Raw genomic sequence first — 22,148 nt, forward strand, 5'->3', positions numbered from 1 at the left:
GCAGCTCTGAATAAGCATATTATATTTGTTTTCTATTGCTGCTGCGACAAAATGCCTCAAATGTAGGGGCTTAAAACAATACATATTTATTACTTTGCTGTTCTGAAGATCAGAAGTCTCAACGGGGTCAGCAAGGGTGCTATCTTTAGGAGGCTATATTTTCTTGTCTTTTCTAGCTTCAGAGTGTCATGCGAGTGTATGTTCCTCGGTTCTTTGTCTCGTCACAACAAAAATTTGGAGTGACGGACATTAAAGCCCCTTGGTGGGTCACAGCTCTCAGAGGACAGACCATGTTATAGCTCTCAGGTCTCGAACGGACTGTGTTATAGCTCTTAAATAAATCAGTGTTACAGCTCAGTGTTACAGCTCTATTTATTTAGATAATAGCAGGAAAATCCATCTTTGAGGCATGAGGGCACGTCGACCCAAAGACACGAAGAGAAGATCGCCCCATCGCGCAGGGGAGAGAGAGAAAGAGCAAAAGGAGGGAAGAGGGCTTTGGCTCCTCTTTTTATATGTTTCTGTGTCCCTGGGCCTGTCTTATGTAAATTGGGCCGGCCAGGAGTGTTGTTGGTTTTACCTGAGGTTCTCACTCTGGTCCTCAGACCTTCCTTTGTTCTATTTTCGTGGGCTTTCCCTTCCAGGTCTTTTAGCCACCACCATTTTGGACTCTTTTCCCCTATTCTAACTACCTAACAAGAGGCTGCTGGCATACCTTGACTCAGGGCCTCACATAAGTCCAATTTCTTTTTCCTTCATCACATCTGTCTCTGTTACTCTAACTCTGACCTTTCTACCTATCTTCTACAAGTACCCTTATACGGACACTGCATTGGACCACCTAGCTAGTCCAGGGTCATCTTCCCATCTCAATACCCTTAGCTTAATCACTCCTGCAAAGTCCTTTTTGCTTTTTGAGGTAACATATTCACAGGCATTTTGGCATGGGCGTCTTTGGGACTTCTCTGGTGGCTCAGATGGTAGAGAACTTGCCTGCCATTGCAGGGAGACCTGGGTTTGATCCCTAGGTTGGGAAGGTCCCCTGGAGAAGGGAATGGCTACCCACTCCAGTATTCTTTCCTGGAGAATTCCATGGACAGAGGTGCCTAGTGGGCTACATACAGTCCATGGTGTCACAAAGAGTTGGACACAACTGAGCAACTAACACTTTCACGGTCACTTCATCTTAGGAGTAGGGAGGAAGCATTTTTCCGCTTACCATATGTCTACTCTCTGGGTGTCAGTTTCCACATCTGTAAAATGGAAATATTACTGTCTTCCTCACAGGGTTATTGAGGTGATTGAATGGGGTAATTTACGTGTGTAAATTTGCAACTTGTGCTGGCACAGTGGAGGTGGTCAGTTCTGGTCACTGTTCTCTTCTAAGCGGGTAAGCTGCAGGCAGAGCGCTATGTCTCTACCTCTTTCTAAGCCCTTAGCTTCTATCTCGTGCTGGGTACCGAGTAGGAAATCAATACATGTAATGAGTAATTCCCTTGATCAATGACAATGCCTTGCCTGCAATAAGAGCTCTAAAATGATTTGTTGATTGTTTATTATTTTGTTAGCAATTGGTGGGTGGGGAGCATCTGATTAATTAACTGCTATTATTTATCAGATCCAAAATATAAATTTGGATTTTTCTGCTACACTTTTACCTTAATTACCTTAAACACTAATGGGAGAGAGGAATTAGTCCATAAGACAATTTAAGGGAAAAACATCTTGCTGTCATGGACTTTGTCCTTGGTCTGGAGACTTCTTGATTTCCTAGGGTGCAGCTGGCTGCTCTCTCTGCAACTAAAAACTCTCTCAAAGGGCCTGTCCAGTTAGGTCACACAAAGCCACTCTTATTATTTAGAGAGCACACAATGCCCCTCACATGGGGCATAGAGAGGAAGGAATTTTTTTAAAGCCAATTCCAGTCCCCTGGAGCCGCTAACTGCCCTCAGGGCAAAGAAGCCTGCAGAATAATTGGGAGGAGTCTGGTAGGAAAGAGGCGGACAGAAGTTAAAGCTGCATTTCTATTTCTCTCTATCTCCGGGTATGCCACGCCACTTTTTAAGCATTCCCCTCTGGGACAAACCTGTATGTCAAGATAAACAGTCAGATACTATGCAAGGGCCAAATCAGGAGCACTGCAGCCCCAGCCCAAGAAAGTAATCTCAGGAACATTAGCCTGTGCACCTCAGTGAGGCGGAGGGTACAGGCTCCGGCGATTCTGCAAGAAAATTGGGTCAGGGAGGAGACGCTGTCTGTTTACAATGAGTGTCTGTTTGGGCCCCCTAAACTTGGTAGGTTTGTGCTTTCTCGAGATAATAAGGTGGAAAACGACATTTCAACATCCCTCTATCAAACCACAGTGCAGTTGCCCCAGGAGTCCCTAATGTGGTCGTGGATGATGTGTCTGGAGGATAGGGTGAGAAAGGAGCCAGGGTTGCTGTTATTGCTCAGTCGCCCAGTTATGTCTGACTCTTTGCAGTCCCATGGACTGCAGCATGCCAGGCTTCCCTGTCCTTCACCATCTCCCTGAGCTTGCTCAAATTCATGCCCATTGAGTCGGTGATGCCATCCAACCATCTCATCCTCCGTCCTCCCCTTCTCCTGCCTTCAGTCTTTCCCAGCATCAGACTAGATGCCAAAACTGTGAGAGGCAGGGTTGTGAGAGGAAGCCCCCTCTGCCCTTAGAGCCAGCTGGGGACTGTGTGTAGCGAATTCCCTCTGAGACCTGGCCCCGGGCTTCCAGGCCATCAAGCCTTGGCCCGTGGAGGCCGAGGGACAGGGGTGCTCGAGTAAACACACCTGATCACAATGGTCTGAGCTGTTAGCACTTGGGGGTTGAACTTGTCTAAGGAACTTTGGGGGAATGTGGGAGAAGCATTATTTGTACAGTGTGTGACCAGAGTGTAGAATTCATGGACAGATGCTGAACCCCATGTCTTAATGTCTTGACTTCTCTCTGGACAGAAGAGACTGGGTTGGCTGAGGTGGCATATTTCAGAGGCCAGGGCAAAGCCCAGCAGTAATACCCAGGAACAGAGCCCCTGGTGCCCAGGGCACGGAGCCCAGGTCCAGTGTCGAGTTACCAAGGTTGTGTTAGGCGAGAGCAGACTGAGTCAGGCGAATAATTCAGAGCATCTGGGACCACAGGGGCTAATGAGTACAGTGTGAGGACGGAGGTGGGGAGGTGTGGCCCAGAGGAAAACCCCAGGCGTCTGTGTGTGGGGGATCCTTGGACCGTCTGTACTGGGATATCTGTGGCTCACGGCTTAGGGATGTAGCTCAGGAGGAGAGACTCAGAAATGTTCTGAGCAGGTTGGTCAGTCTGAAAAACCGAGATGACCTTGTTCTTTAGCATGGACATTAGGAAGTGCAGTCAGGCTAAGCAAGGGGGCATCATCTGTGTCCCTTTTGCTACAAAACAGAGGGTAGTCTTCAAGTCTGCCCTTGTCTAATAATTCCAATATCAGGCCAGCTTTCCTTACGCCCCCACCAAGGGTTTTTAGGTATCTGCTCTCAGGCAGAGGACTTTCTACCCTTCTCTTGCATTCCACTCTCAGAAGTCCATGTAGAATTGGACAAGCCCATGTGCCAGGGCCAAGCGAATTACACATGTGTCTTCCTTTGACTCTGCCTTGAGGAAAGGTCCATTTTAATGACCAGTTCCTGTTTGTAAGCAGAACAAGCATACATATTGCCAGCAAAAATTCCCTAAATTTACTTTGCAATCTACTTGGTTAAAGTGCCATCCACCAGTGAGCCTCAGCCAACTGGATAAATACACGCAACTGGAGCTGCCGTGGAGACACAGGCAGAGTCCGATGCAGGCACAGCCCACAAAGCTGCCTCGTCTCATGGCTTTCAGAAAGAAAGCTTGCTGATCTCTCTTTTTCTCCTCTTCCAAAGCCTCTATGGAGAAATCCATTGGGGGAGAAAGTAATGACTGCTCTCGCTGGGCCAGAAATTCCAGGCTGAAATAACCCAGGGGTAGTAGGCGGGCTTGACAGTCTGTCAGTTTCGGATGGTGCTGCTCGTCAATCATTCAATCCTGCTAAATTGCAGAAACTCCCTTCCTTCATATCAGACTTTATTTGCCTGTAGTGCAGTTTAAGCCCAGTTTCTGGAGCATCCACAGCGAACTAGGTGCCACCCTGTCCACTGGTCATGAGGAAACCATTAAGTCAGCCACAACTTTGGTTTCTTTTTCTTCCCATCTGAGACTAAACCTCTGAGTTGTCTCATAATCCCCAGTATTACTTTTATGCACTGATCTCATTTTGGCTGTACCCATGTTTACCTTCTTTCGGTTCCTTGAATGTGCTAAATTCATTCCCTCTGAAGAGCATCTGGAAGGCACTTCCCCTGGATCTGCTACCACTGCTGTCCATCACCTCCGCCCAGTCTTCTTCTCTCTGCCACCTCATTGACTTTATTTATTATTTTTTAAATATTTATATTTATTTATTTATCTATTTGACTGCACCCAGTCTTATTTTTGGCATGTGGGATCTAGTTCCTACACATGACTGATGGAATCCGGGACCCTGCACTGGAAATGTAGAGTCTTAGACACCAAACCACCAAGCTAGTCCTCTCTTCTGCCTCATTGGCTTAAAAAGAAAAGAAAAGAAAAGAAAAACCCTCTCCTAGCAGTTACCAGTACTGTTATTTTCCAGTTGATGTGTTTGTTCATTTATTCATTGTGTTTCCCTCCCCTGGAATGGAAGCCCCCAGTCCATGGATGGTGCCAGGTGCATAGCAGGTGGTCCACAAGTGTCTAGGAGCGCATGGCTCTCCGGGGAGGGCCCCGGGAGACGGAGAGATTCCCCGCCATCCCTTCTCCCGCTCTGGGCCGCGGCACGTCTCGCAGCGATTCTGCTTGCTTTCTACCACACCCACGAGACTGGAGGATAAGCCCAGTAGGGCAGTGTTCTGATTGTTTTACATACAGAGATAAGCAAACAGCTGAGACTTGGTCTTCACTCTATGGAGAGAAAAGCAAAGTAGTTTTTTATTCAAGAAGAATGTGTGTAATAACAGTAATCTGAAAATAATGGTATCTGTGAGGTCTCTGGTGAAGCCACCCAGGAAAAGGAAAACAATAGATGCGAAAGCTTCAGTGAGTCATAACACCACCTTTCAGCATCAAACTGCCCTGGAATCAGATTCAGATAAACTGGTTTCATCAACTCTAGACTCAGCTGTACGTGTCCTTTTTTATTCCTAGTGCCAATTGCACATTCTTTAGATAATGGCAAGATATTGGCTCTGTTTCAACTCACTCAACTGTGCAGAGGTGGAATGGAAAGGATTCCACATCAGCTTCTTAAGGTCTACATACAAAAGCAGCTCATTTCCTGGGCCTGCCCAATGGGCTTCCTTTTCCTTCTGGTAAACTGGAGGGAACTGCTGTCTGGATCTGTGTTCATCAGAGGTGGTCTGTGGACCATCTGCATCAGGATTATGTAAAAGCTTTTTTAATCCTGTAATAAACCATAGTGGAAAAGAATATTTTATAAAAGAAGGTCTGTGTGTGTGTATACTGAGTCACTTTGGTGTACAGCAGAGATTGGCACAACATTGTAAATCAACTATACTTCAACTTTTTAAATTTTTTTTTTAAAGCTTATTTAGAACACTGATTTCTGGAGCTCACTAGAGACTTAGTGACTCTGATCTAAGTAGATCCCAGGAGTCTGTGTTTTTCACATCTCCACCCTCGGAGGATTCTTAGGCACCAGGATTTAAGAAGCACTGCCTTTGCGCAGGCATACAGCTTCCACCATGTCCTGCTACCTGCGTCATCACTTGCTTCCTGTGTGTGACTATCTCTTCTTCCCAGCGCAATTCTAAGGGCAATGGATACATCTGACATTTCTTTTTTGTTCTCTTTAGTGCTTAGTTCATTGCAGGTGCTCAAAAAAGCACCTATTGAATGAAGAGCCTGAACTAATTTTCCTTTACTTCGAATTCACTGAAACTTTCCCCACCAAAAACTGGATCATGAAATTTGCCAAACTGGTGGTTAAGACAAGTTGATATGTGTGTGTGTGTGTATGTGTGTGTGTGTATGTATGTGTGTGAACAAATGTTTTGAACAAATGTTTTGAGTCAAAATACCCCCACTTCTCATCCAGAGAAGAGCAACAAGGAACATATTGCTGGGAAAATTGTCTATCTGGAAAAGGTAGAGGCTTTTCCCTGGAGTTCTTGTCTGGCAAGATCCATGAAGATTTCAAGGTGAGGGAGGTCACGGAAAATGGGGGGACATGTGCATGGCGTGGCTGAGGGGCACTCGAAGACCCACCCGGCACTTTGGCCAACCCTTGTGAGGCCCAAAGCCCAGCTGGACCAGTGTCAGAGTCCCTAACCCTGGAGAGCAGAGCACCCAAGGGCGGAGGGCCCTGGGTTTTGAAGGAGAGGTCCTGGGGGTGTGGCAGTGCTGGAGGGTGACTGCACGGGAGTGAAGTGGAAGCCAGTGCGGGGCTCCTGGTGTGTGTGGGGACAAGTGGGGAGGGGGCAGCTTCCGAGGGCAGGGCGCCTGGGATGAGCATCACCTCTTCCCTAGTCTTGTTCAGAGTTGTTCCTGAGGCAGAACTGGTGATAAGGCGGCATCACTAGCGTGAAGATCGGCGGAGAGGCAGGAATGAGGGGAAGGGACGTGGAGGTTGGTGCACTCGGAGCTGGATCTCATCTTACTCAGACTGGCCTCTTTCTAGAATTAGAAATCTGATCTCCAATCTCCTGGACAACCAGTTTGAGACATCCCGGGAAAGGACGCTCACTCACTCACAGTTCAGGGCTTAGAAAGTACCTCGTGGACTGAGCACCGTCTTCCTCCTTGAGGTTTTCTGCTCTTTGCTGGAACTCCTTCTCTTGCCTCCATTTTCTAGATTACGTCCTGACAGACATTGAGATGTGAGCAGAGAGCTCTGGTATTCTCCCATCTTCTACCGTGCAGACTGGACTTCCTCAGTTCTTCTTTTACCCCTCTGGCTGGTCCCCTGCCTCCTCTTTCTGCGGCTCACAGGCTTTCTCCTGTCAAGCTGCCTCTGTCTCTCAGTCAGGTCCTCTGTCTTGGACCTTCATCTTCTTGGTCACTCAGGCTTGAATGTTGGGCTCAGCCTTGCTTCCTCCTGCTTTCTTACTCTCAATATGTTGGGAACTGGAGCATGTTTACACATTTTGTGACATTTGGTTCTGGAAGACTCCTGAGGCAGAAAGTGGACATGGACATGGTCTAAGCCTGAGGCTTGAGACTGTCTCTCATGGAGAGTCTGCACTCACAGTGACCTGCCCACCACTGCTGAGATGAGGTGATGTGGGCACCACTGTGGCTGCTACACAAAGTCCTCACCTGCTTAAGCTTTTGCAAAGACCTGTTTTCCATTGCTCTGGGGCTGAGTTTAGACTTCCTACTATGGTGCTCAAGACTCTTTGTGATCTGGTTCAGTGCATTTCCCCAGATTATTTCTTGCCTCTCCCTGAGGGACACTTTGTACGCCAGACATTCTGAACAATATTCTAGCTATTCTGAGTGCTCCATGGTTTTCCTAACATACTCTGGTACGTGAAGATGTTTGGTTTGGTCCTGTTTGTGGGGGGTCCTGTTAGTGGGGGATCCATTGGCACTTCTAACAGCTGTGGAGGTAAGAGTACCTTGAGTGGGTTGTACTGGGGTCAAACTATCCAAGGTTGGAGAATGGATGAGAAGGAAGTGAAGCGCTAGAAAAGGTTCGTGGTGGCTGAGATTTACCCTGAGGGCCATGAGGAAACCATGGGGGTGCTTCAAACAGGGGGGCGAAGTCATCATGTTCACATGTCACATGACTCCAGCTGTAGGGCACAGCATGGATTTGAGGTGGCCGGTTTGGTGGACGTGTGGGAAGAGTCATGGACGTTGCCTCAGTGCCTAGCCCGAGGAAATGGTATATGGCAGTGCCATTACATGACACACAGTCAGGGAATGAAAAACAGGTGGGGCAGGAAACAGTAAATTGGTTTTGGATATTCTGAGTCTGAGACATCCAAACGGAGTGGTCTGGAAGTCTGTGAAAGAGGGAGACCCGGGCTGCAGCTATATATTTAAGGATCATTAAAGGGTATAAAAGGTCCAAGGCAAAGAAAATGTTTCTTGAGAGTGAGGAGGGCTTAGGGCTGAACCCCAGCTCTAAGAGATGAGACTCCATAGAGAAGGCTGTGAAGGAGAGGCCTGAGAGGTAGGGAAAGATGACCAGGGCGGGTCTCGTGGAAACCAAGGAGAGGAGGCTGTTTCAAGGGGCCAGTTGGTGGTGTCAAATACTGCTGGAAGTTTGAAGGACAGAGGACAGAGAAGAGCACGTTGATGTTGGTAACAAACAGGTAGTTAGTGATTGTACAGGTAAGAGCTCCTGTGGGTGGTGAGGTCAGAGCTGGTTGCAGTGGGTTGAAGAATAAGTAGCATCTAAGGAGGTGGAGATAGTGCAGAGACATTTTGTTTTTAAAGAAGTTTGTGAAGGAGAGGAGAGGCCAGTAGCTTGGTGGCCGAGATCCCGAAGGGTGTCTGAAGGTCGATAAGAAGGCTCCAGTAGAGGGGAAATTACAGGGGAGGGAGAGAGTGGTCCATGTCATAGAAAGATGTCTGAGAAGGTGGTGGAAAGTAGGGATGGGTTGCAGGGTAGGCCTCTCCGGGAGCAGGGACAGCGCTGCCATGGTAACTGGAGGCGCAGAGGGGCCTGGACCAGGAAGGGTGCCAGGAGCAAATGACGGGAATTAGGAGGGGTTCTGTTTGATGATTTATTTTACTTTGAGAAGAAGGAAGCAAGATCGACTGATGCAGGGCAGGTGTAGCAGCCCAGATGTGAGGAGAATAAAGGTTTAAATAACTGTGTCGGGGAACCAGAGTTCCCGAGTGAAACCACGGGCTTCTCGGCAGTGTAGAGGGCCAAGGTGACTTTTGGTGACCTTTCAATATTATGTCTCTGCAGGAGTCATCTCTGTCACATTATCTATACCTCTCACAGTGCACTTACCACATTCTGACTCTCCATGCAGTTATTTTCGGGCTTCTTAGACTTATTATCGGTTCCACAAAAGCGGGCTTTGTCTTTCTATTACTCATAGCCCTGTGACATTGCGTGGCACATAGACGCGGATGAAAAAACATTTGTAGAATAAGTAAGTGAGAGCGGCTTGACCCTGTAGAAGACAGCGGGGCACTTACTCTGTGATCTGACGAATGTATATTTAGAAAGCAGGGATTTGCTGAGTGTGCTCTGAGGGTGAGACACTGGCTAGAGATACAGATTTAGGAGTCATTAGAGTTTATAAATGGCCAAGTTCAGAGAAACTTGACCCTGATGATCTACTCTCATTTACATGCTCCCAAGTTCGTCACACCCAATTACTGAATCCCAGGGATCTTGGAGCAGCATTCTCAACCCTATTGGACACAACAGCCTCTTTCATTAAAATGTATTTTATAACTCCCATTTTACTTTCTTGAGGTGAAATTCATTGATAACATAACCCACCTTTTACTATAATTAAGAGATAATTGCAATGTCCTAATGTGATGAAGAAGAGAAATAAAAAGAAAGTCTTTTATAATAACAATACTTTTTCCATGTTCAGATCTACCTAACCTAGAAGAGAGCTTCATCACACTTTTATGTGCCTCTGAATCACCTGGAGGTCTTATTAAAATACAGACCACAAGTCAGCAGCTCCAGGGTGGGGCCTGAGAGCTTCGCTTTTAACAAAGATGCAGCTGCTGATGGTCTATTTCTACCTTTTGGGTAGAGAATAGGATTCATAAGGAAGGATTGGCCAAAAAGTTTATTTTGGTTTTTCCATAGCATAACAAATATATTCGGATTTAAGAGAACTAAAACATTTAACTGGATATTAAAGACATTTCACTTTAGAGTGGTGTTTTGAAATAAGACATACATGATGCTTTTGAACTGTGATGCTGGAGAAGACTCTTGAAAGTCCCTTGGACAGCAAGGAAATCAAACCAGTCAATCCTAAAGGACATCAACCCTGAATATTCATTAGAAGGACTGATGCTGAAGCTGAAGCTATACTACTTTGACCACCTGATGCAAAGAGCCGACTCATTGGAAAAGACCCCGGTGCTGGGAAAGATTGAAGACTAACAGAGAAGAGGACAGCAGAGGATGAGATGGTTAGATTGCCTCACCGACTCAATGGACATGAATTTGAGCGAACTCCAAGAGATGTTAGACAACAGGGAATCCTAGTGTGCTGCTGTCCCTGGGGTCACATAGGCAGATATGACTTAGCGACTGAATAACAACAAAAAAGGATCCTCTGCTTCTGGAAATTCTGCTCTCTTTGGTAAATCCAAAGAGGATTTTCACTTTTATAACAGCAAAAATGTTAGTGTTTGGCATAGAGGCAGTGCACACCTCAGTAGGCTGAGGTTACGACCAAGGTCCTTCCCCAGGAACTACACTAGGTGTCTCAGCATGAAGCCACTGTAGCTTTGAACTGTGTCTGTGAGCATCTGTGGTTTATCTCCATTTATTTGTGCATCTGTTAGCAAGATGTGTCCTTAGGTAATTGCTTCTTTGTTTTATGCCATTTTGGCTTAGGAAAGGTTTCATAGGAACATTCTGCTTTTAGATAGTATGGGGGAAAACTGTATATATAATCATCAAGGACGTGACAGTTTCAAAGATCAATTTATATGGGTGTGTCCTATTGGTGATTCAAATACATGATATGTTTTTTGAAAATGGTAACTAACCCTGGGAGGTTTCGGGAAAAACAAAATAAATCTTCCCCCTAATTTCTAGCTTCAGTTTTATTGTTGGGTAATTCATTGTATATTAATACTGTACAAAAAATATTTTGTGTTTGTATGTAAAACGCTGTTGTTGAGTCGCTAAGTCATGTCTGACTCTTTGTGACCCCATGGTCTGTAATCCTCCAGGCTCCTCTGTCCATGGGATTTCCCAGGAAAGAATACTGGAGTGAGTTGCCATTTACTCCTCCAGGGAATCTTCCCGACCCAGGGATTGAACCCATGTCTCTTAATGTCTCCTGCATTGGCAGGGTTCTTTACCACTAGAACCTCTTAAATACTGTTTTCTAGAACATTCTGCTTCCTTCTCCAGTTTAAATGACCTTTCTTCATTTAAATGACCCCCCCAAGACCAGGTCCCAGGTGGTCTTTCCTTTCATGTTTTCCCATCACCTTGAACTTCTCCTTCATACATAGTTCCAACCATGTCACTAGCTACAGAGTGATTTGTACTTAAAGTCTGCTTTTCCTCCTGGATGTGATCGGTCCCATTTCCTAGCATGATACTTGGCACTACGCAGACCCTCAATGCTTGCTTGATGAGTGCATGTGGGTCACAGTGAAGGGATTTGACTTTTATTAGTAGGATTAAGTACAGTGAGGCACAAGTGAGTTCTTCCGAAAGAAAGAAGGAATTCTGGGACGTGGAGAAATTTACTGGCAGCCGTTTAACTGGCTGCTTGACTTTCCGCAGTTCCACAGGGTATAGTTTGGGTATACAGCACACACAGCGTCTGTCTGTCCCCTGCCTCCAAGGGCAGGAAAGGGAGATGAGAAGACAGGGGGACAGTGGCTTCAGAGAGGTTGGGCAGGATTGTAGCAGGCTCAGATCAGTACGTCTCCTGGGGACTGGAAGGAACTCTTAAACTTTTGCCCTGTTTGCAAGTAAAGGCACAGCCCTACTTCAGAGGAGTTTATTAAGTCCCTTCACCTCCCATTGCCTCACCTATAAATGGGGACAGCTACCAGCGAGACTGACACATGGTCAAGCGAGGCCTGTATACACCGTAATGTACTGTGCAGATATTTTAGCGGCTGTGTCTCTCTTTATGTCCTAGGCCGATTTCCTCACACTGCTCGTGATGCATTTGAAAACATGGGACACAGTCTGTGCAGCGACGCCCTTGACCAGCGATGACACTCTGCAGCCCTTCACAAATCTTACTGAGGACCCCCTGCATGTCAAGAACTCCCCGGGGCCCCGAGAATGCTGGGTGAACAGAAGAAAACAGACATTGGTAAGTAAGGCTGCGAGGCGAACCAACAACTTCAGAAAGATGGAGAGGGGTTGGGGCTTTTGAGCTCTGACCTGCAAGGGTGAAGTGAGGAAACGAGCCATGCACAAGATGTATCAGGCAAGTACCAGGTTGTTGTTTAATCCTCTCAAATAATCCCGAAAGGCAGATATTTCTACATAAGAGGAAACAGGAGCATGGGAAGGTGAAGCTGCATGCCAGGCTAATACAGCTGGTGGTGCAGGGCCTGGGCTGTCCTCTCTGTATCTCCTCTCACCCCATCTCACGTGGCCCCTGTCTGTTCACCCTCCGCTGGGTTATCCTGTCCTCCTCTTTGTTTCTCCATGATGGTTACAAGATTCTTTCTTCAACTTGTTTCGCATTTCCCTTAAGAAGGGACAAAGAGGAGCCAGGGTGAAGAAAACTGGTAACTCAAGGTATGCATACTACTACTGAAACAGGTCTTACCTGCCCATACTTTTCTCTGTCCCTCTGCCATCTTCCTGACCTGGTGATTTGATTTGCATCAACAAAGTAAAGAGATGACAGTCCTGCAATTAAGCTACGAAAGGCTGTGACCTTTCCTGGTCTTCTGCGCTGGCACACTTTGATGAAGCCGGTTTCTGTGTTGGAGAGACCTACAGTGAAAGGAGCTGAGGGGGAGGCCTCTGGTCAGTAGCCACTGGAGAACTTTGACCTTCCATCCACAGCCCTTGAGAAAGTGAGGGCTCGGAAGTGACTCAGAAGCAGATTCTTCCCCAGGTGAACCTTTAGGGGAGACTACAGACTCTGGGCTGACACTTTTGACTGCAGGCTTGTCGGAGATTGCAGGGCAGGGGACCCAGCTAAGCCGAACATGACTTTGGACCCATTGAAACTGTGAGCTAATAAATGTGTGTGGCTTTAGGCTGCTAAGTTTGGGGGTAATTTATTATACAACAATAGATGACTAGTACATTGTCTGAGCATTCATTCATAAATATTTGTTGAATGAATAATTGCCTTTGTTGAGCCCTGAATATCCTGAGCAGGTTCTGGAAAGGGAGTGTCCAAAAGTACCAGGATGAAGGCTTCATCCCTGTAGCTGTCAGTGCTCAGGGCCACAGAGCCAGCACTAAACAGAAGGCCTGCCGGTGTCCTCCCGGCCAGTTTAGATGGCTTTACCCCCTTCGACTTCTTTACCCGTCGTAAGGTACTGCTCAACCTCCTAGGATCCAGGGGCCTCCTAACGAGGCGCCACCAGGGAAGCGCTGATGAATTTCAAAACCCAACACACTGCCAACAAAGCATGAGTTGCCCAACTGCACAAACAACCCCACTCCTTTTCCTGGTTGTCAAGAAGGACACCTTCATGTGATAACGCCCCCAAAATGAATAATTCATGGTTGATGAGTACACTTCATGAAAATACAGGATGCCATATAAAATAACATAAATGTTTCCTAATAGAATTAATACACTTTCCAAGCGGTTCAGCTTGAGGCAATTATTGCACTTCCTGGGAGATACAAATTACTTTGCCCTCAGCCTCATGCCAAATAACCCCCCTAAGACACACACTAATTACCCAGAAATACACTGCCTGCCATAGCTCATTGACTAATTGACAATCAGTTTAAAACTTCAGCAAAATATCTTAAAACTTAGGCGTCGCATTTAGCAAGGAAACCAATTTTGTTTATCGCCTCATTTTGGTCTGCCTCATTGGCAGAGATGTAGCATGGTTTGTAAGTAATGACTGAGCAGGCTTATTATAATGATCAATGGTAAAAGAACAGCATTCCATCATACCATACAGCATTTCCATCTCTCATTTCTGTGATTCTATTAAGAACAATTACCAATATTATATCCGTTAATATGATACAAAAATAGAATGCAACTGTGTATGTAATAGCTATCGCTAATGTGGTCTGTTAAGCTCAGGGTACAGCTGTCATCGCTTCTTTTCTCTTGCACATCCAAGATGTGGCCTTTCCGTGCTCTATGCCCTTTATGTTCTGATCCAAGCACACACACCCGCTGAGTTCATGCTGCACCTCCACGTGATCCTCCTGCCTCAAAAGTAAGTTCTGGGCAAAAGTCAAATCTTTCAGAATCATTCCTCTCGGTTTCCTTCCTGTTTACAAATCTCTGCAGGAGATCTAACTTCTTTATGAAGCTATATGAGCCTAACTCTATGTTTCTCATCACTTTGATGATGCCAGGAGTTGACATACTACTACAAACCTTTGTTCTGGATTTTCTGGAATAGCCCAGTCTTATAGGGAGAGTGCACCCAAATTTCAAACAAATGGTTTAAACACGAGGTGGGGGAGAAGGGAAGGGGAAGGTGGGACGAATTGAGAGAATAGCATTGACATTCCTTGTACAAAATAGTTAGTGGAAAGCTGCTGTGAAGCGCAGGAAGCTCAGCTTGGTGCTCTGTGAGGACTTCGGGGTGGAAGCGAGGGCCATGAGGGAGGGGATATAGGTATGCATTTGACTGATCGACTTCATTATACTGCAGAAACTAACACAACGTTGTAAAGCAACTATATTCCAATAGAAAAACATCTGGGACTTAACCCATTTACACATTGGAGATGGCTGTTCTAGGTGGAGCAGAACAAATCTGTAGTTGTACAGAGTTACAGTCAGGGCAGTCACTGCAGGATGGCTGGACTGGCATTTCGTCTGGTTGCAGCCACAGAATATCCAACCAGGAATGGCTTGAACAGTGAGGGAATTGTTTTCCTCACAGGACAAGACCTCCAAAGGCCAGCAGCTGGGGACTGGTGTTGTGGCTCGGTTGTTTTCGTCCCCCTCCATCCTATCCTTTGGAGATGGATGATGGCCTCATGCTCTGGACACGCCTGCTGGAGAAGCCCAGGGGTGGGGCTTCTATCCAGAAAGCCCAGCCTCTTCCCTCAATCCTCGGCAGGCTTCAGCTGAGGTCTCATCAGCTAAACTGTCACATCAGCCACTTTGATTACAAGGGAGGCCTGGAAACAGTATTGAAGTGGGCACAGCACTGTCCCTAATAAATCGGGGTTTTGTTAGCAAGTGGGGACTAGAGGGAGATGAACCAGTCTGTCACCCCTGGGGAGGTTCTGGGAGGAGAGAGGGCATCTAAGCTGGCACGGGAGGGACAAGGTTCACTGGCAAGGTTCAGGTGGGAGCAGGAGAGGAAAGGGGATCTTTGGTAGATTTATAGTGAGAATAACTTTGGGAGAGGAAGTGATAGTGGCGTGTCTAGGAGACTGTGAGAACACTGCTCCAGGAAAATTCTCTTCTGAGAAATTGGAAAAAAGTCAGCCCAGGGATATGTGTCTAGTTCCTGGAGGACCCTCCCACCCTCCCTACCCCAGAATACCCTCCCCGCCACAGAACACCCTCCTCATGCTTGCTTCCCAGCCCCTCCTTGTTCAGATTCAAGTGGTCTTTCTGATTAAAGAGAACAAAATCTTACGGGGATTTTGCTTCCTGCACTTTGATCTCTCCCCTAAGCCACTTATTCTCAGTATTGGCTATGCATTGGAATAACTTGGGGGTAGTTTTTAAAATCCCAGTGCCAAGGCCATCATCCGGACCAGTTAGACTCTGGGGTGGGGTCAATAGTGTGCTGGTAAAAGTTTAATAACTAGCTTTTTAGAAAAAAAAAGACCCTCATGTATATATGTGCATAAATTTATTATAAATTATACTGATGTAATGGGTGTATACAAATGATAATAAAATATATAATAGTATTATTACAAAATACTCTTTAGCCCATTGATTCTCTGATAATGCTTTCCTGTTCGTTGTTATTGTTTTTTGCTGAACTCTTGTGTCTGCAGTTAACCTATGGCCATGATTCAGCTGTGATTTTACAAAATCAGACTGCAGATGAATGCTTGGTTGCCATTGGCTCATGAGGATAGTCCCAACATGAATGCTAGTTGGTTTTTCACTTTCATTGACAGATAGGATGAACGTGAAACAATGAAGATGTATGCAGAAATTTCACTTGTTCATCAGTGATGAGAAAAGACTTCTTGGCTGATGGGGTCATAGCTTTCAAATACTGGAAGAATATTTCCTTAATTTTCTGTGCCATTCACAGTGTAATGATTACAGGCAGGATACACTTTTAAGTTTAATTTGCATTATTAACATCTTATCCATCATTTTCTAAGGTCTCGACCGGGGGTTGGCAAAAGTTTCCAGGCAAGAGCCAGAGAGTAGATATTTTACACTTTGTGGACCACAGTCTCTTCCTTCTCCTCTTCTTTTTTTAAAATTAATTATTATTATTATTTTTTAAAAAAGCAATCCTTTAAGAATGTAAAAACATGTGGATCATACAAAAGCAGACTGTAGACCAGATTTGGCCTGTGTGCTATAGTTTGCCAAGCCCTGATCTAGACAATCAACACAGATTGTTTAGATTCTGACTCAGAGTGTTTGCTAATTTCCATGATGTAAATAATCTATAAGCCATCATGGAGTTGGGAAGATTTGCACAACAGTAAATCACTATGTAGTGTTTCCACCATTCAGGCAGGATAGACAACCTCAAGAGCACAGATAGTAGTGAGATAATTAGAAAGCAACACATTTTGAGTACTTATCTTTATTACCTTTATTTATTTATATTTGGCAGTGCTGGGTGTTTGTTGCTGCTCGAAGGCTTTCTCTAGTTGAGAGTGGGGGCTACTCCTCATTGCAATGGCTTCTCCTGTTGCGGAGCATGGGCTCTAGGTATGTGGGCTCAATACTTGTGGTGCACAGGCTTACTCGCCCCATTGCACGTGGAATCTTCCTGGGCCAGGGACCAAACCCATGGTCCCTGCACTGGCAGGTAGAGTCTCAACCACTAGACCATCAGGGAAGTCCATATTACCCTTATTTTTAATAAAGACATTTAGTTGTAAGCTTATATAATCTAATTTGGAATAATGCTGTGTTTAACAACTGGCTTTGAAAATTTAATAGTTTCTTGTGAGCTGGTAAGAAATGGCTCAAGCATGCGGCTAACTTGTCAGATTGATCCTGGGACACTTTGTTGAGGACTCGGTCTGCTTGCTTTATGGTGTTTGGTAGGACACCACTAGAGATTTTTGGTGAGAACATGGTCAAATGGAAGAAATAGGTTTTCTGGGAAGATTCACCCAGCAGAGGTGAGAGAATGGACTGGAGTTTCTCCAGACTGCCTAGAAGATTTGTAGAAAGTCTTTAAGGAGTCTGGGAACACTTTAAAACGGCACACAAAATTTTGAGCACATGTGTGTAAGTGAATTTTTTCTGGGGAGAGAGGTCATATCTTACATCAGATTCTCTATAAGATTCCAAAGTATGTTAAAGACTACTGGATGAGAAGTAGGAAGAGCAAGTGGAAGCTGAGTAATTCAACCTATCAGTCAGGGTCCTGGCAGAAAACAGTTCACCTGAGATGGTTCCAGAGGTAACTTTAAAGAAAGGACCGTGTTCGGAAGTAGGGGTAGGGCTAGGTGAACAAACAGGATATGTGGAGGTACCAAGAAATTAGCCACAGTGGGAAACTCTCAGCCCCCAGGACTAAAGGGCTGGAACTGGAGGAAGAAACCCACAGATCTGTATGCGTGAGAGCTGGAGCCCTGGAGGAGGGGCTTGGTGGAAGCAGGGGGCTGGAGGGGCCATTGTCTTCAGAGACGGAAGGAAGGTACCCTCTGGCCTCTCTCCTCCCACCTTTGACTGACGTTATCAGTGCCTCCCCAGGGTCTCTGACCATCAAGAGAGCCTGGATGATGTGGTCTGCCGGGCCAGAGTGAGCCAGCAAATGTGGCTAAATGGATGGACATTATAAATGGAAGGACCTTATAATTGGTATAAATGGAGAATAGCTAACAAACAAAGAATATGTTGAGGAACATAGAAACATACACATTAGCATATGTAAAATAGATAGCCAGTGGGAATTTGCTGTGAGCTTCAGGGAACTCAAACCCAGGCTCTGTAACAACCTAGAGGAGTGGGATGAAGTGGAAGGTGGGAAGGAGGTTCAAGACAGAGGGGGCATAGATATACCTATGGCTGATTGATGTTGAAGTTTGGTAGAAACCGACAATATTGTAAAGCAATTATCCTTCAATTAAAAAATAAATTTATTAAAAAAAGAGTATATTACTTAAAAGTTCCAGATCTGTCCAAGAAAGGGATTGATATAAAGTCTTATTTGGTAACCCTGGACGCCATTATTCACTGGTTGGTTTGGACTTCAGCAGTCCCTCCTACATTACCTTGGGTCTGCCCAGTAATGCTAGATAATGAGAAGCAAATATGGAGGATTCTGTTGTTGTTATTGTTGTTAACTTTGCCCTTCCATTGCCATTTCCAAGCTCCTTGACACTGGCAGTCACAAAGGTCTCCTTGACATTGGCAGTCACAAAGGTCTCACAAACCTCCCTCATCCTGGAGGGTGCATTTAATATTTTCTTTAATGGTAACTTCTGGGGCAAAAACTTTATGAAGCTTTCAGAGGGTCATTGGCTTCCTCCCTATCCAAGGCACCTGTCAAGTAGGTGGGGCTTCCCTGGTGGCTCAGCTGGTAAAGAATCCGCCTGCAATACAGGAGACCTGGGTTTGACTCCTGGGTTGAGAAGATCCCCCGGAGAAGGGAACGGCTACCCACTCCAGTATTCTGGCCTGGAGAATTCCATGGACTGTATAGTCCATGGGGTTGCAAAGAGTCGGATACGACTGAGCAACTTTCATTTTCACTATCAGGTAGGTGAGCACTTCCTCCCTGCCTACTGCCTTCTGCAGTGGTTCAAAGTCTGGAGAAGAGCAAAGGTAATAGTCTCCTGACCCTCCAAGGGGCCCTCTGCAGACTCTTAGGCTGTGGTTGACTTTGGCTCTGCTGTTGGTTGGTAGGATTTTCAGTGAAATGGTTTCATACCTGAGCTTCCCCAGTGGCTCAGCGGTAAAGAATGCCAATTCTTTACCTGCCAATACAGGAGACGCAGGAGATACGAGTTCAATCCCTGGGTCAGGAAGATCCCCTGGAGAAGGAAATGGCAACCCACACCAATATTCTTGTCTGGGAAATCTCATGGATAGAGGAGCCCGGTGGACTACGGGGTCGCAAAGAGTCGGACGTAACTGAGCATGCATGCGTGGTTTCATGCGGGTTTGAGTTGTAGTGTTGCTCAAACTGAGGGAGCACTGATTTTGAAGATTAGGTTTGCATTCTAGTCTGTGTTCTAGAGAGACCTAATATAAAAAAACACCAAGAAACTCTGCTTCCAAAGCAGGTGGAGAGAATGGTGGAATGTTGCTGAAGGGAGTTCACCATGGTGTGCTTTTTTTCAGAGATTTAATTTTTGTTAGCCGATGCAAATGATCTGTTCCACATATGTAAAACAAAAGGACAAGAAACTGATCCCTGTGTCAACATCAGGATGTCTGACTTAAGATCCCATTCAAATAACTCCCTAAAAATGATCAGACACTGAATACATTATTTTTCTGACTTTGACAAAACCAGTCTGCACAAAGCAGCAGCCCCATGAGGTTATGGATAAACCAACCGCGTTAAAACTTCAGCATTTTCATGTCAGTCACAGATTTTCTTAAGGGCCAAGTCACTGTTTAAGGACTAATGTGTTTGGAGAGGGGGAAAAAAATTGCACTGTGTTATTAGGCAGAATCCCCTTTATATACAGGGATTGGATCAGCTTGACCCTGATTGTGTTGCCTGCTTTATTGTCCTACTTCAAACACAGGGCCCTGGGCATCATCTTAAGGAAGGGCTGATTGAACTGTCGGCCTGACACTTGTCAGCTGTGGATAATACGGGTTTCAGTCCGTCATGCTCACACATAAATGAACCATGACAGAGATAGACTGTTGAATAGAAAAAGCAGTTTTTACTGTGGATAACCTTTCTTGAATAAATGCAACAAATAATCAAGTCTGAAAAGGGGGACATGTACCCTAGGAAAGCAGTGACGTTCAGAACCAAATGGTTATTATCTTTTGGGGCCATCAAAAATTGCCCATTATCAAAGCATGTGATTGAGAGAAAAGGGAAAAGTGCTATGATTATAATAAAAATGATGGCAGTTGAGCCCATGCAGTCTCCAATATAATATCACATAACAAAACCCAGTTACAGCTCACCAGGATTAGAAAGGAGGCATTGTTTGTGTACCAAATGGAAGCCACAATTGTTCTTAGGAAATGGTGGCACACATCTTAATTAAAACAGCAGAGGAAAAAAAAAAATCTGAAACACTTTACTTCTCTAAAACATTTCTTCTTATGTTTTTTTTTAAATAACTCCCAGCAGAAATTGTGAAACTCTACATTTCAATCAACACAGTCAAAAGAATGATTTGAATTTACAGGCCTGTAATTGGAACAAATTGGAAACAAAAGAAGAGCTCGTTTAAGCCACGTGATGTGGTCGCAGGGCTGCTGTGTACAGTATGCTAGGAGAAAAAAATCGTGTTTCTTTAAAGCAAAGCTAAGTCTACTGCAGGCTGCTAGCAATTTGCATAAATGTCTCTACCATGATTTTTTTTTATTTATGGGCCCTAAGTTTCTAATTAAATACTAATTAATACTATCACCAGAATTGTCTCCCATCCCCTGCTCTTCATAGCTTTGTCACTTTGATTAATGCACAGTCATTTATTAACTTATTTAACAAGCCAGGGTGCCTCATGACAAACTAGATTAAATTATCCTCATAACAGTCTCATTATTGAAAAAAAAAAGGGAGTCTTAAACTTAATAAAAATTATCCTCGATAATGTTAAAGCTTTTCCTCTGCACCCTTAAAAGATAGAAATAGGTTTCTTGTTTGATTTATAATATATGGAGTTGTATAAAGCATCCATTAATAAAATGTGTAAGTTCATTTAGGGTTGCACATTACACTAGTGCTGGAGCCTTGGGTGCTTATTATTTAACTTTTGCTGTAGTTATGAAGATAATTAATGTCCTGACCAGACAGGGACTAAAATACCCACTAGAATGAGATAATTAGAGACATAAATAATGTTTAGGCTCTCCTGTGCTGCTTTTTAAATTAATTGTTTTGTTTTCTACCCAAACTTGAGAAAGAAGAAAATAGGAGTTTACCAAGGAACTGGCCAATAAAGGTGACATGTTTGTTTCAGTGGATCCACAAGGACCATGAAGCTTCCCAGTTTCCGGGAAGGAGGAGGGACTGGGGCTCCGGTCTTCGGGGTCGGGGGCGGGGTTGGAATGTTGGGCCCTCGTTGCTCTCTGGCGCCCTCTTGTGGTTAGGTCGTGGTGGCACGCACACCTCCGCAAAGCTGCCTCAGGAGCCGACAGGAAGCCCAAGGGTTGAATCAGAACCGAGAACAGTCTCTTTATTACCTTGTGGGGTAAGCTGCTCATCTTAGTCAGACTCTGAGGAGAAGGAGAGCCCCAGAGGAAACTGAAGGGGCCTAGGGCAACAAATTTTTTCACGCTGACGAGGCAGAACGCAGGAAGCTGTGGCTCAGGCCTTGCTGGTCTCAAAACAAAAATGTATAAATACATTAAAACCTATGTGGAACAGGGGCTCTTGGTGGAGTGGTGTGTTACAGGAGGGATTCAACATATTCTGAGGGCATGTTTTCTGCTCGTTTTCAGTTTCTTGCTAAAATAGCATCCTTATTAAGGTCCCTAGGTAATCCAGTGCCGGAAGAGTAGATCAGGACCCGCTTAATGGAAACGTGTTTGCTGGCTCGCCACGTGGTCTGTAGTGTCCGGGTCTTAGGCTGGGGCTGTTGGAAACGGTCACAAACAGGGAGCTGGCTGCCTGAATGGGCAGCACTTGACCTTGTACGAAGCCCTCTGCCTACGTCATCATTAGCCGCCCCAGGATCCTGTGAGACCAGAGGGAGGCGCTGTCGTATGCTCGCCGAGGTGCCACCTGGCCCTTTGGAGTCCCACCCTTCCTTCCCGGCTATTTCCTCCCTGGAAGGGCGCCTGGCGCCTTTTCTTCTGGTTTCCAGTATCCTTCCCGCGTGTCTGTATTTCTGCATCTCACCTCCATTTTTTCTCACACTCTTATCTCTCCCTCTCACCTTTCCTCTTTATCCTTGATTCAGAGCACAGATAGCAATCACTGTACTTGTTCACGT

General features: G+C 45.4%; 1 protein-coding gene across 2 annotated transcripts in view; it reads left to right on the forward strand.

Moving 5' to 3' along the window:
- The window catches only part of LOC136146665 (uncharacterized), a 234,806-nt gene that overhangs the window by 10,167 nt on the left and 202,491 nt on the right, over positions 1-22,148 (forward strand). For both annotated transcript variants that reach the window (XM_065905658.1, XM_065905657.1), the window contains exon 2: positions 11,869-12,048. In XM_065905658.1, coding sequence (XP_065761730.1) covers positions 11,893-12,048 — 156 coding nt within the window. In that variant the 5' untranslated portion in view covers positions 11,869-11,892. The remainder of the gene's footprint in view (positions 1-11,868; positions 12,049-22,148) is intronic.

This window comes from Muntiacus reevesi, chromosome 14 (genome assembly GCF_963930625.1).
Source record: "Muntiacus reevesi chromosome 14, mMunRee1.1, whole genome shotgun sequence".
NCBI lineage: Eukaryota > Metazoa > Chordata > Mammalia > Artiodactyla > Cervidae > Muntiacus > Muntiacus reevesi.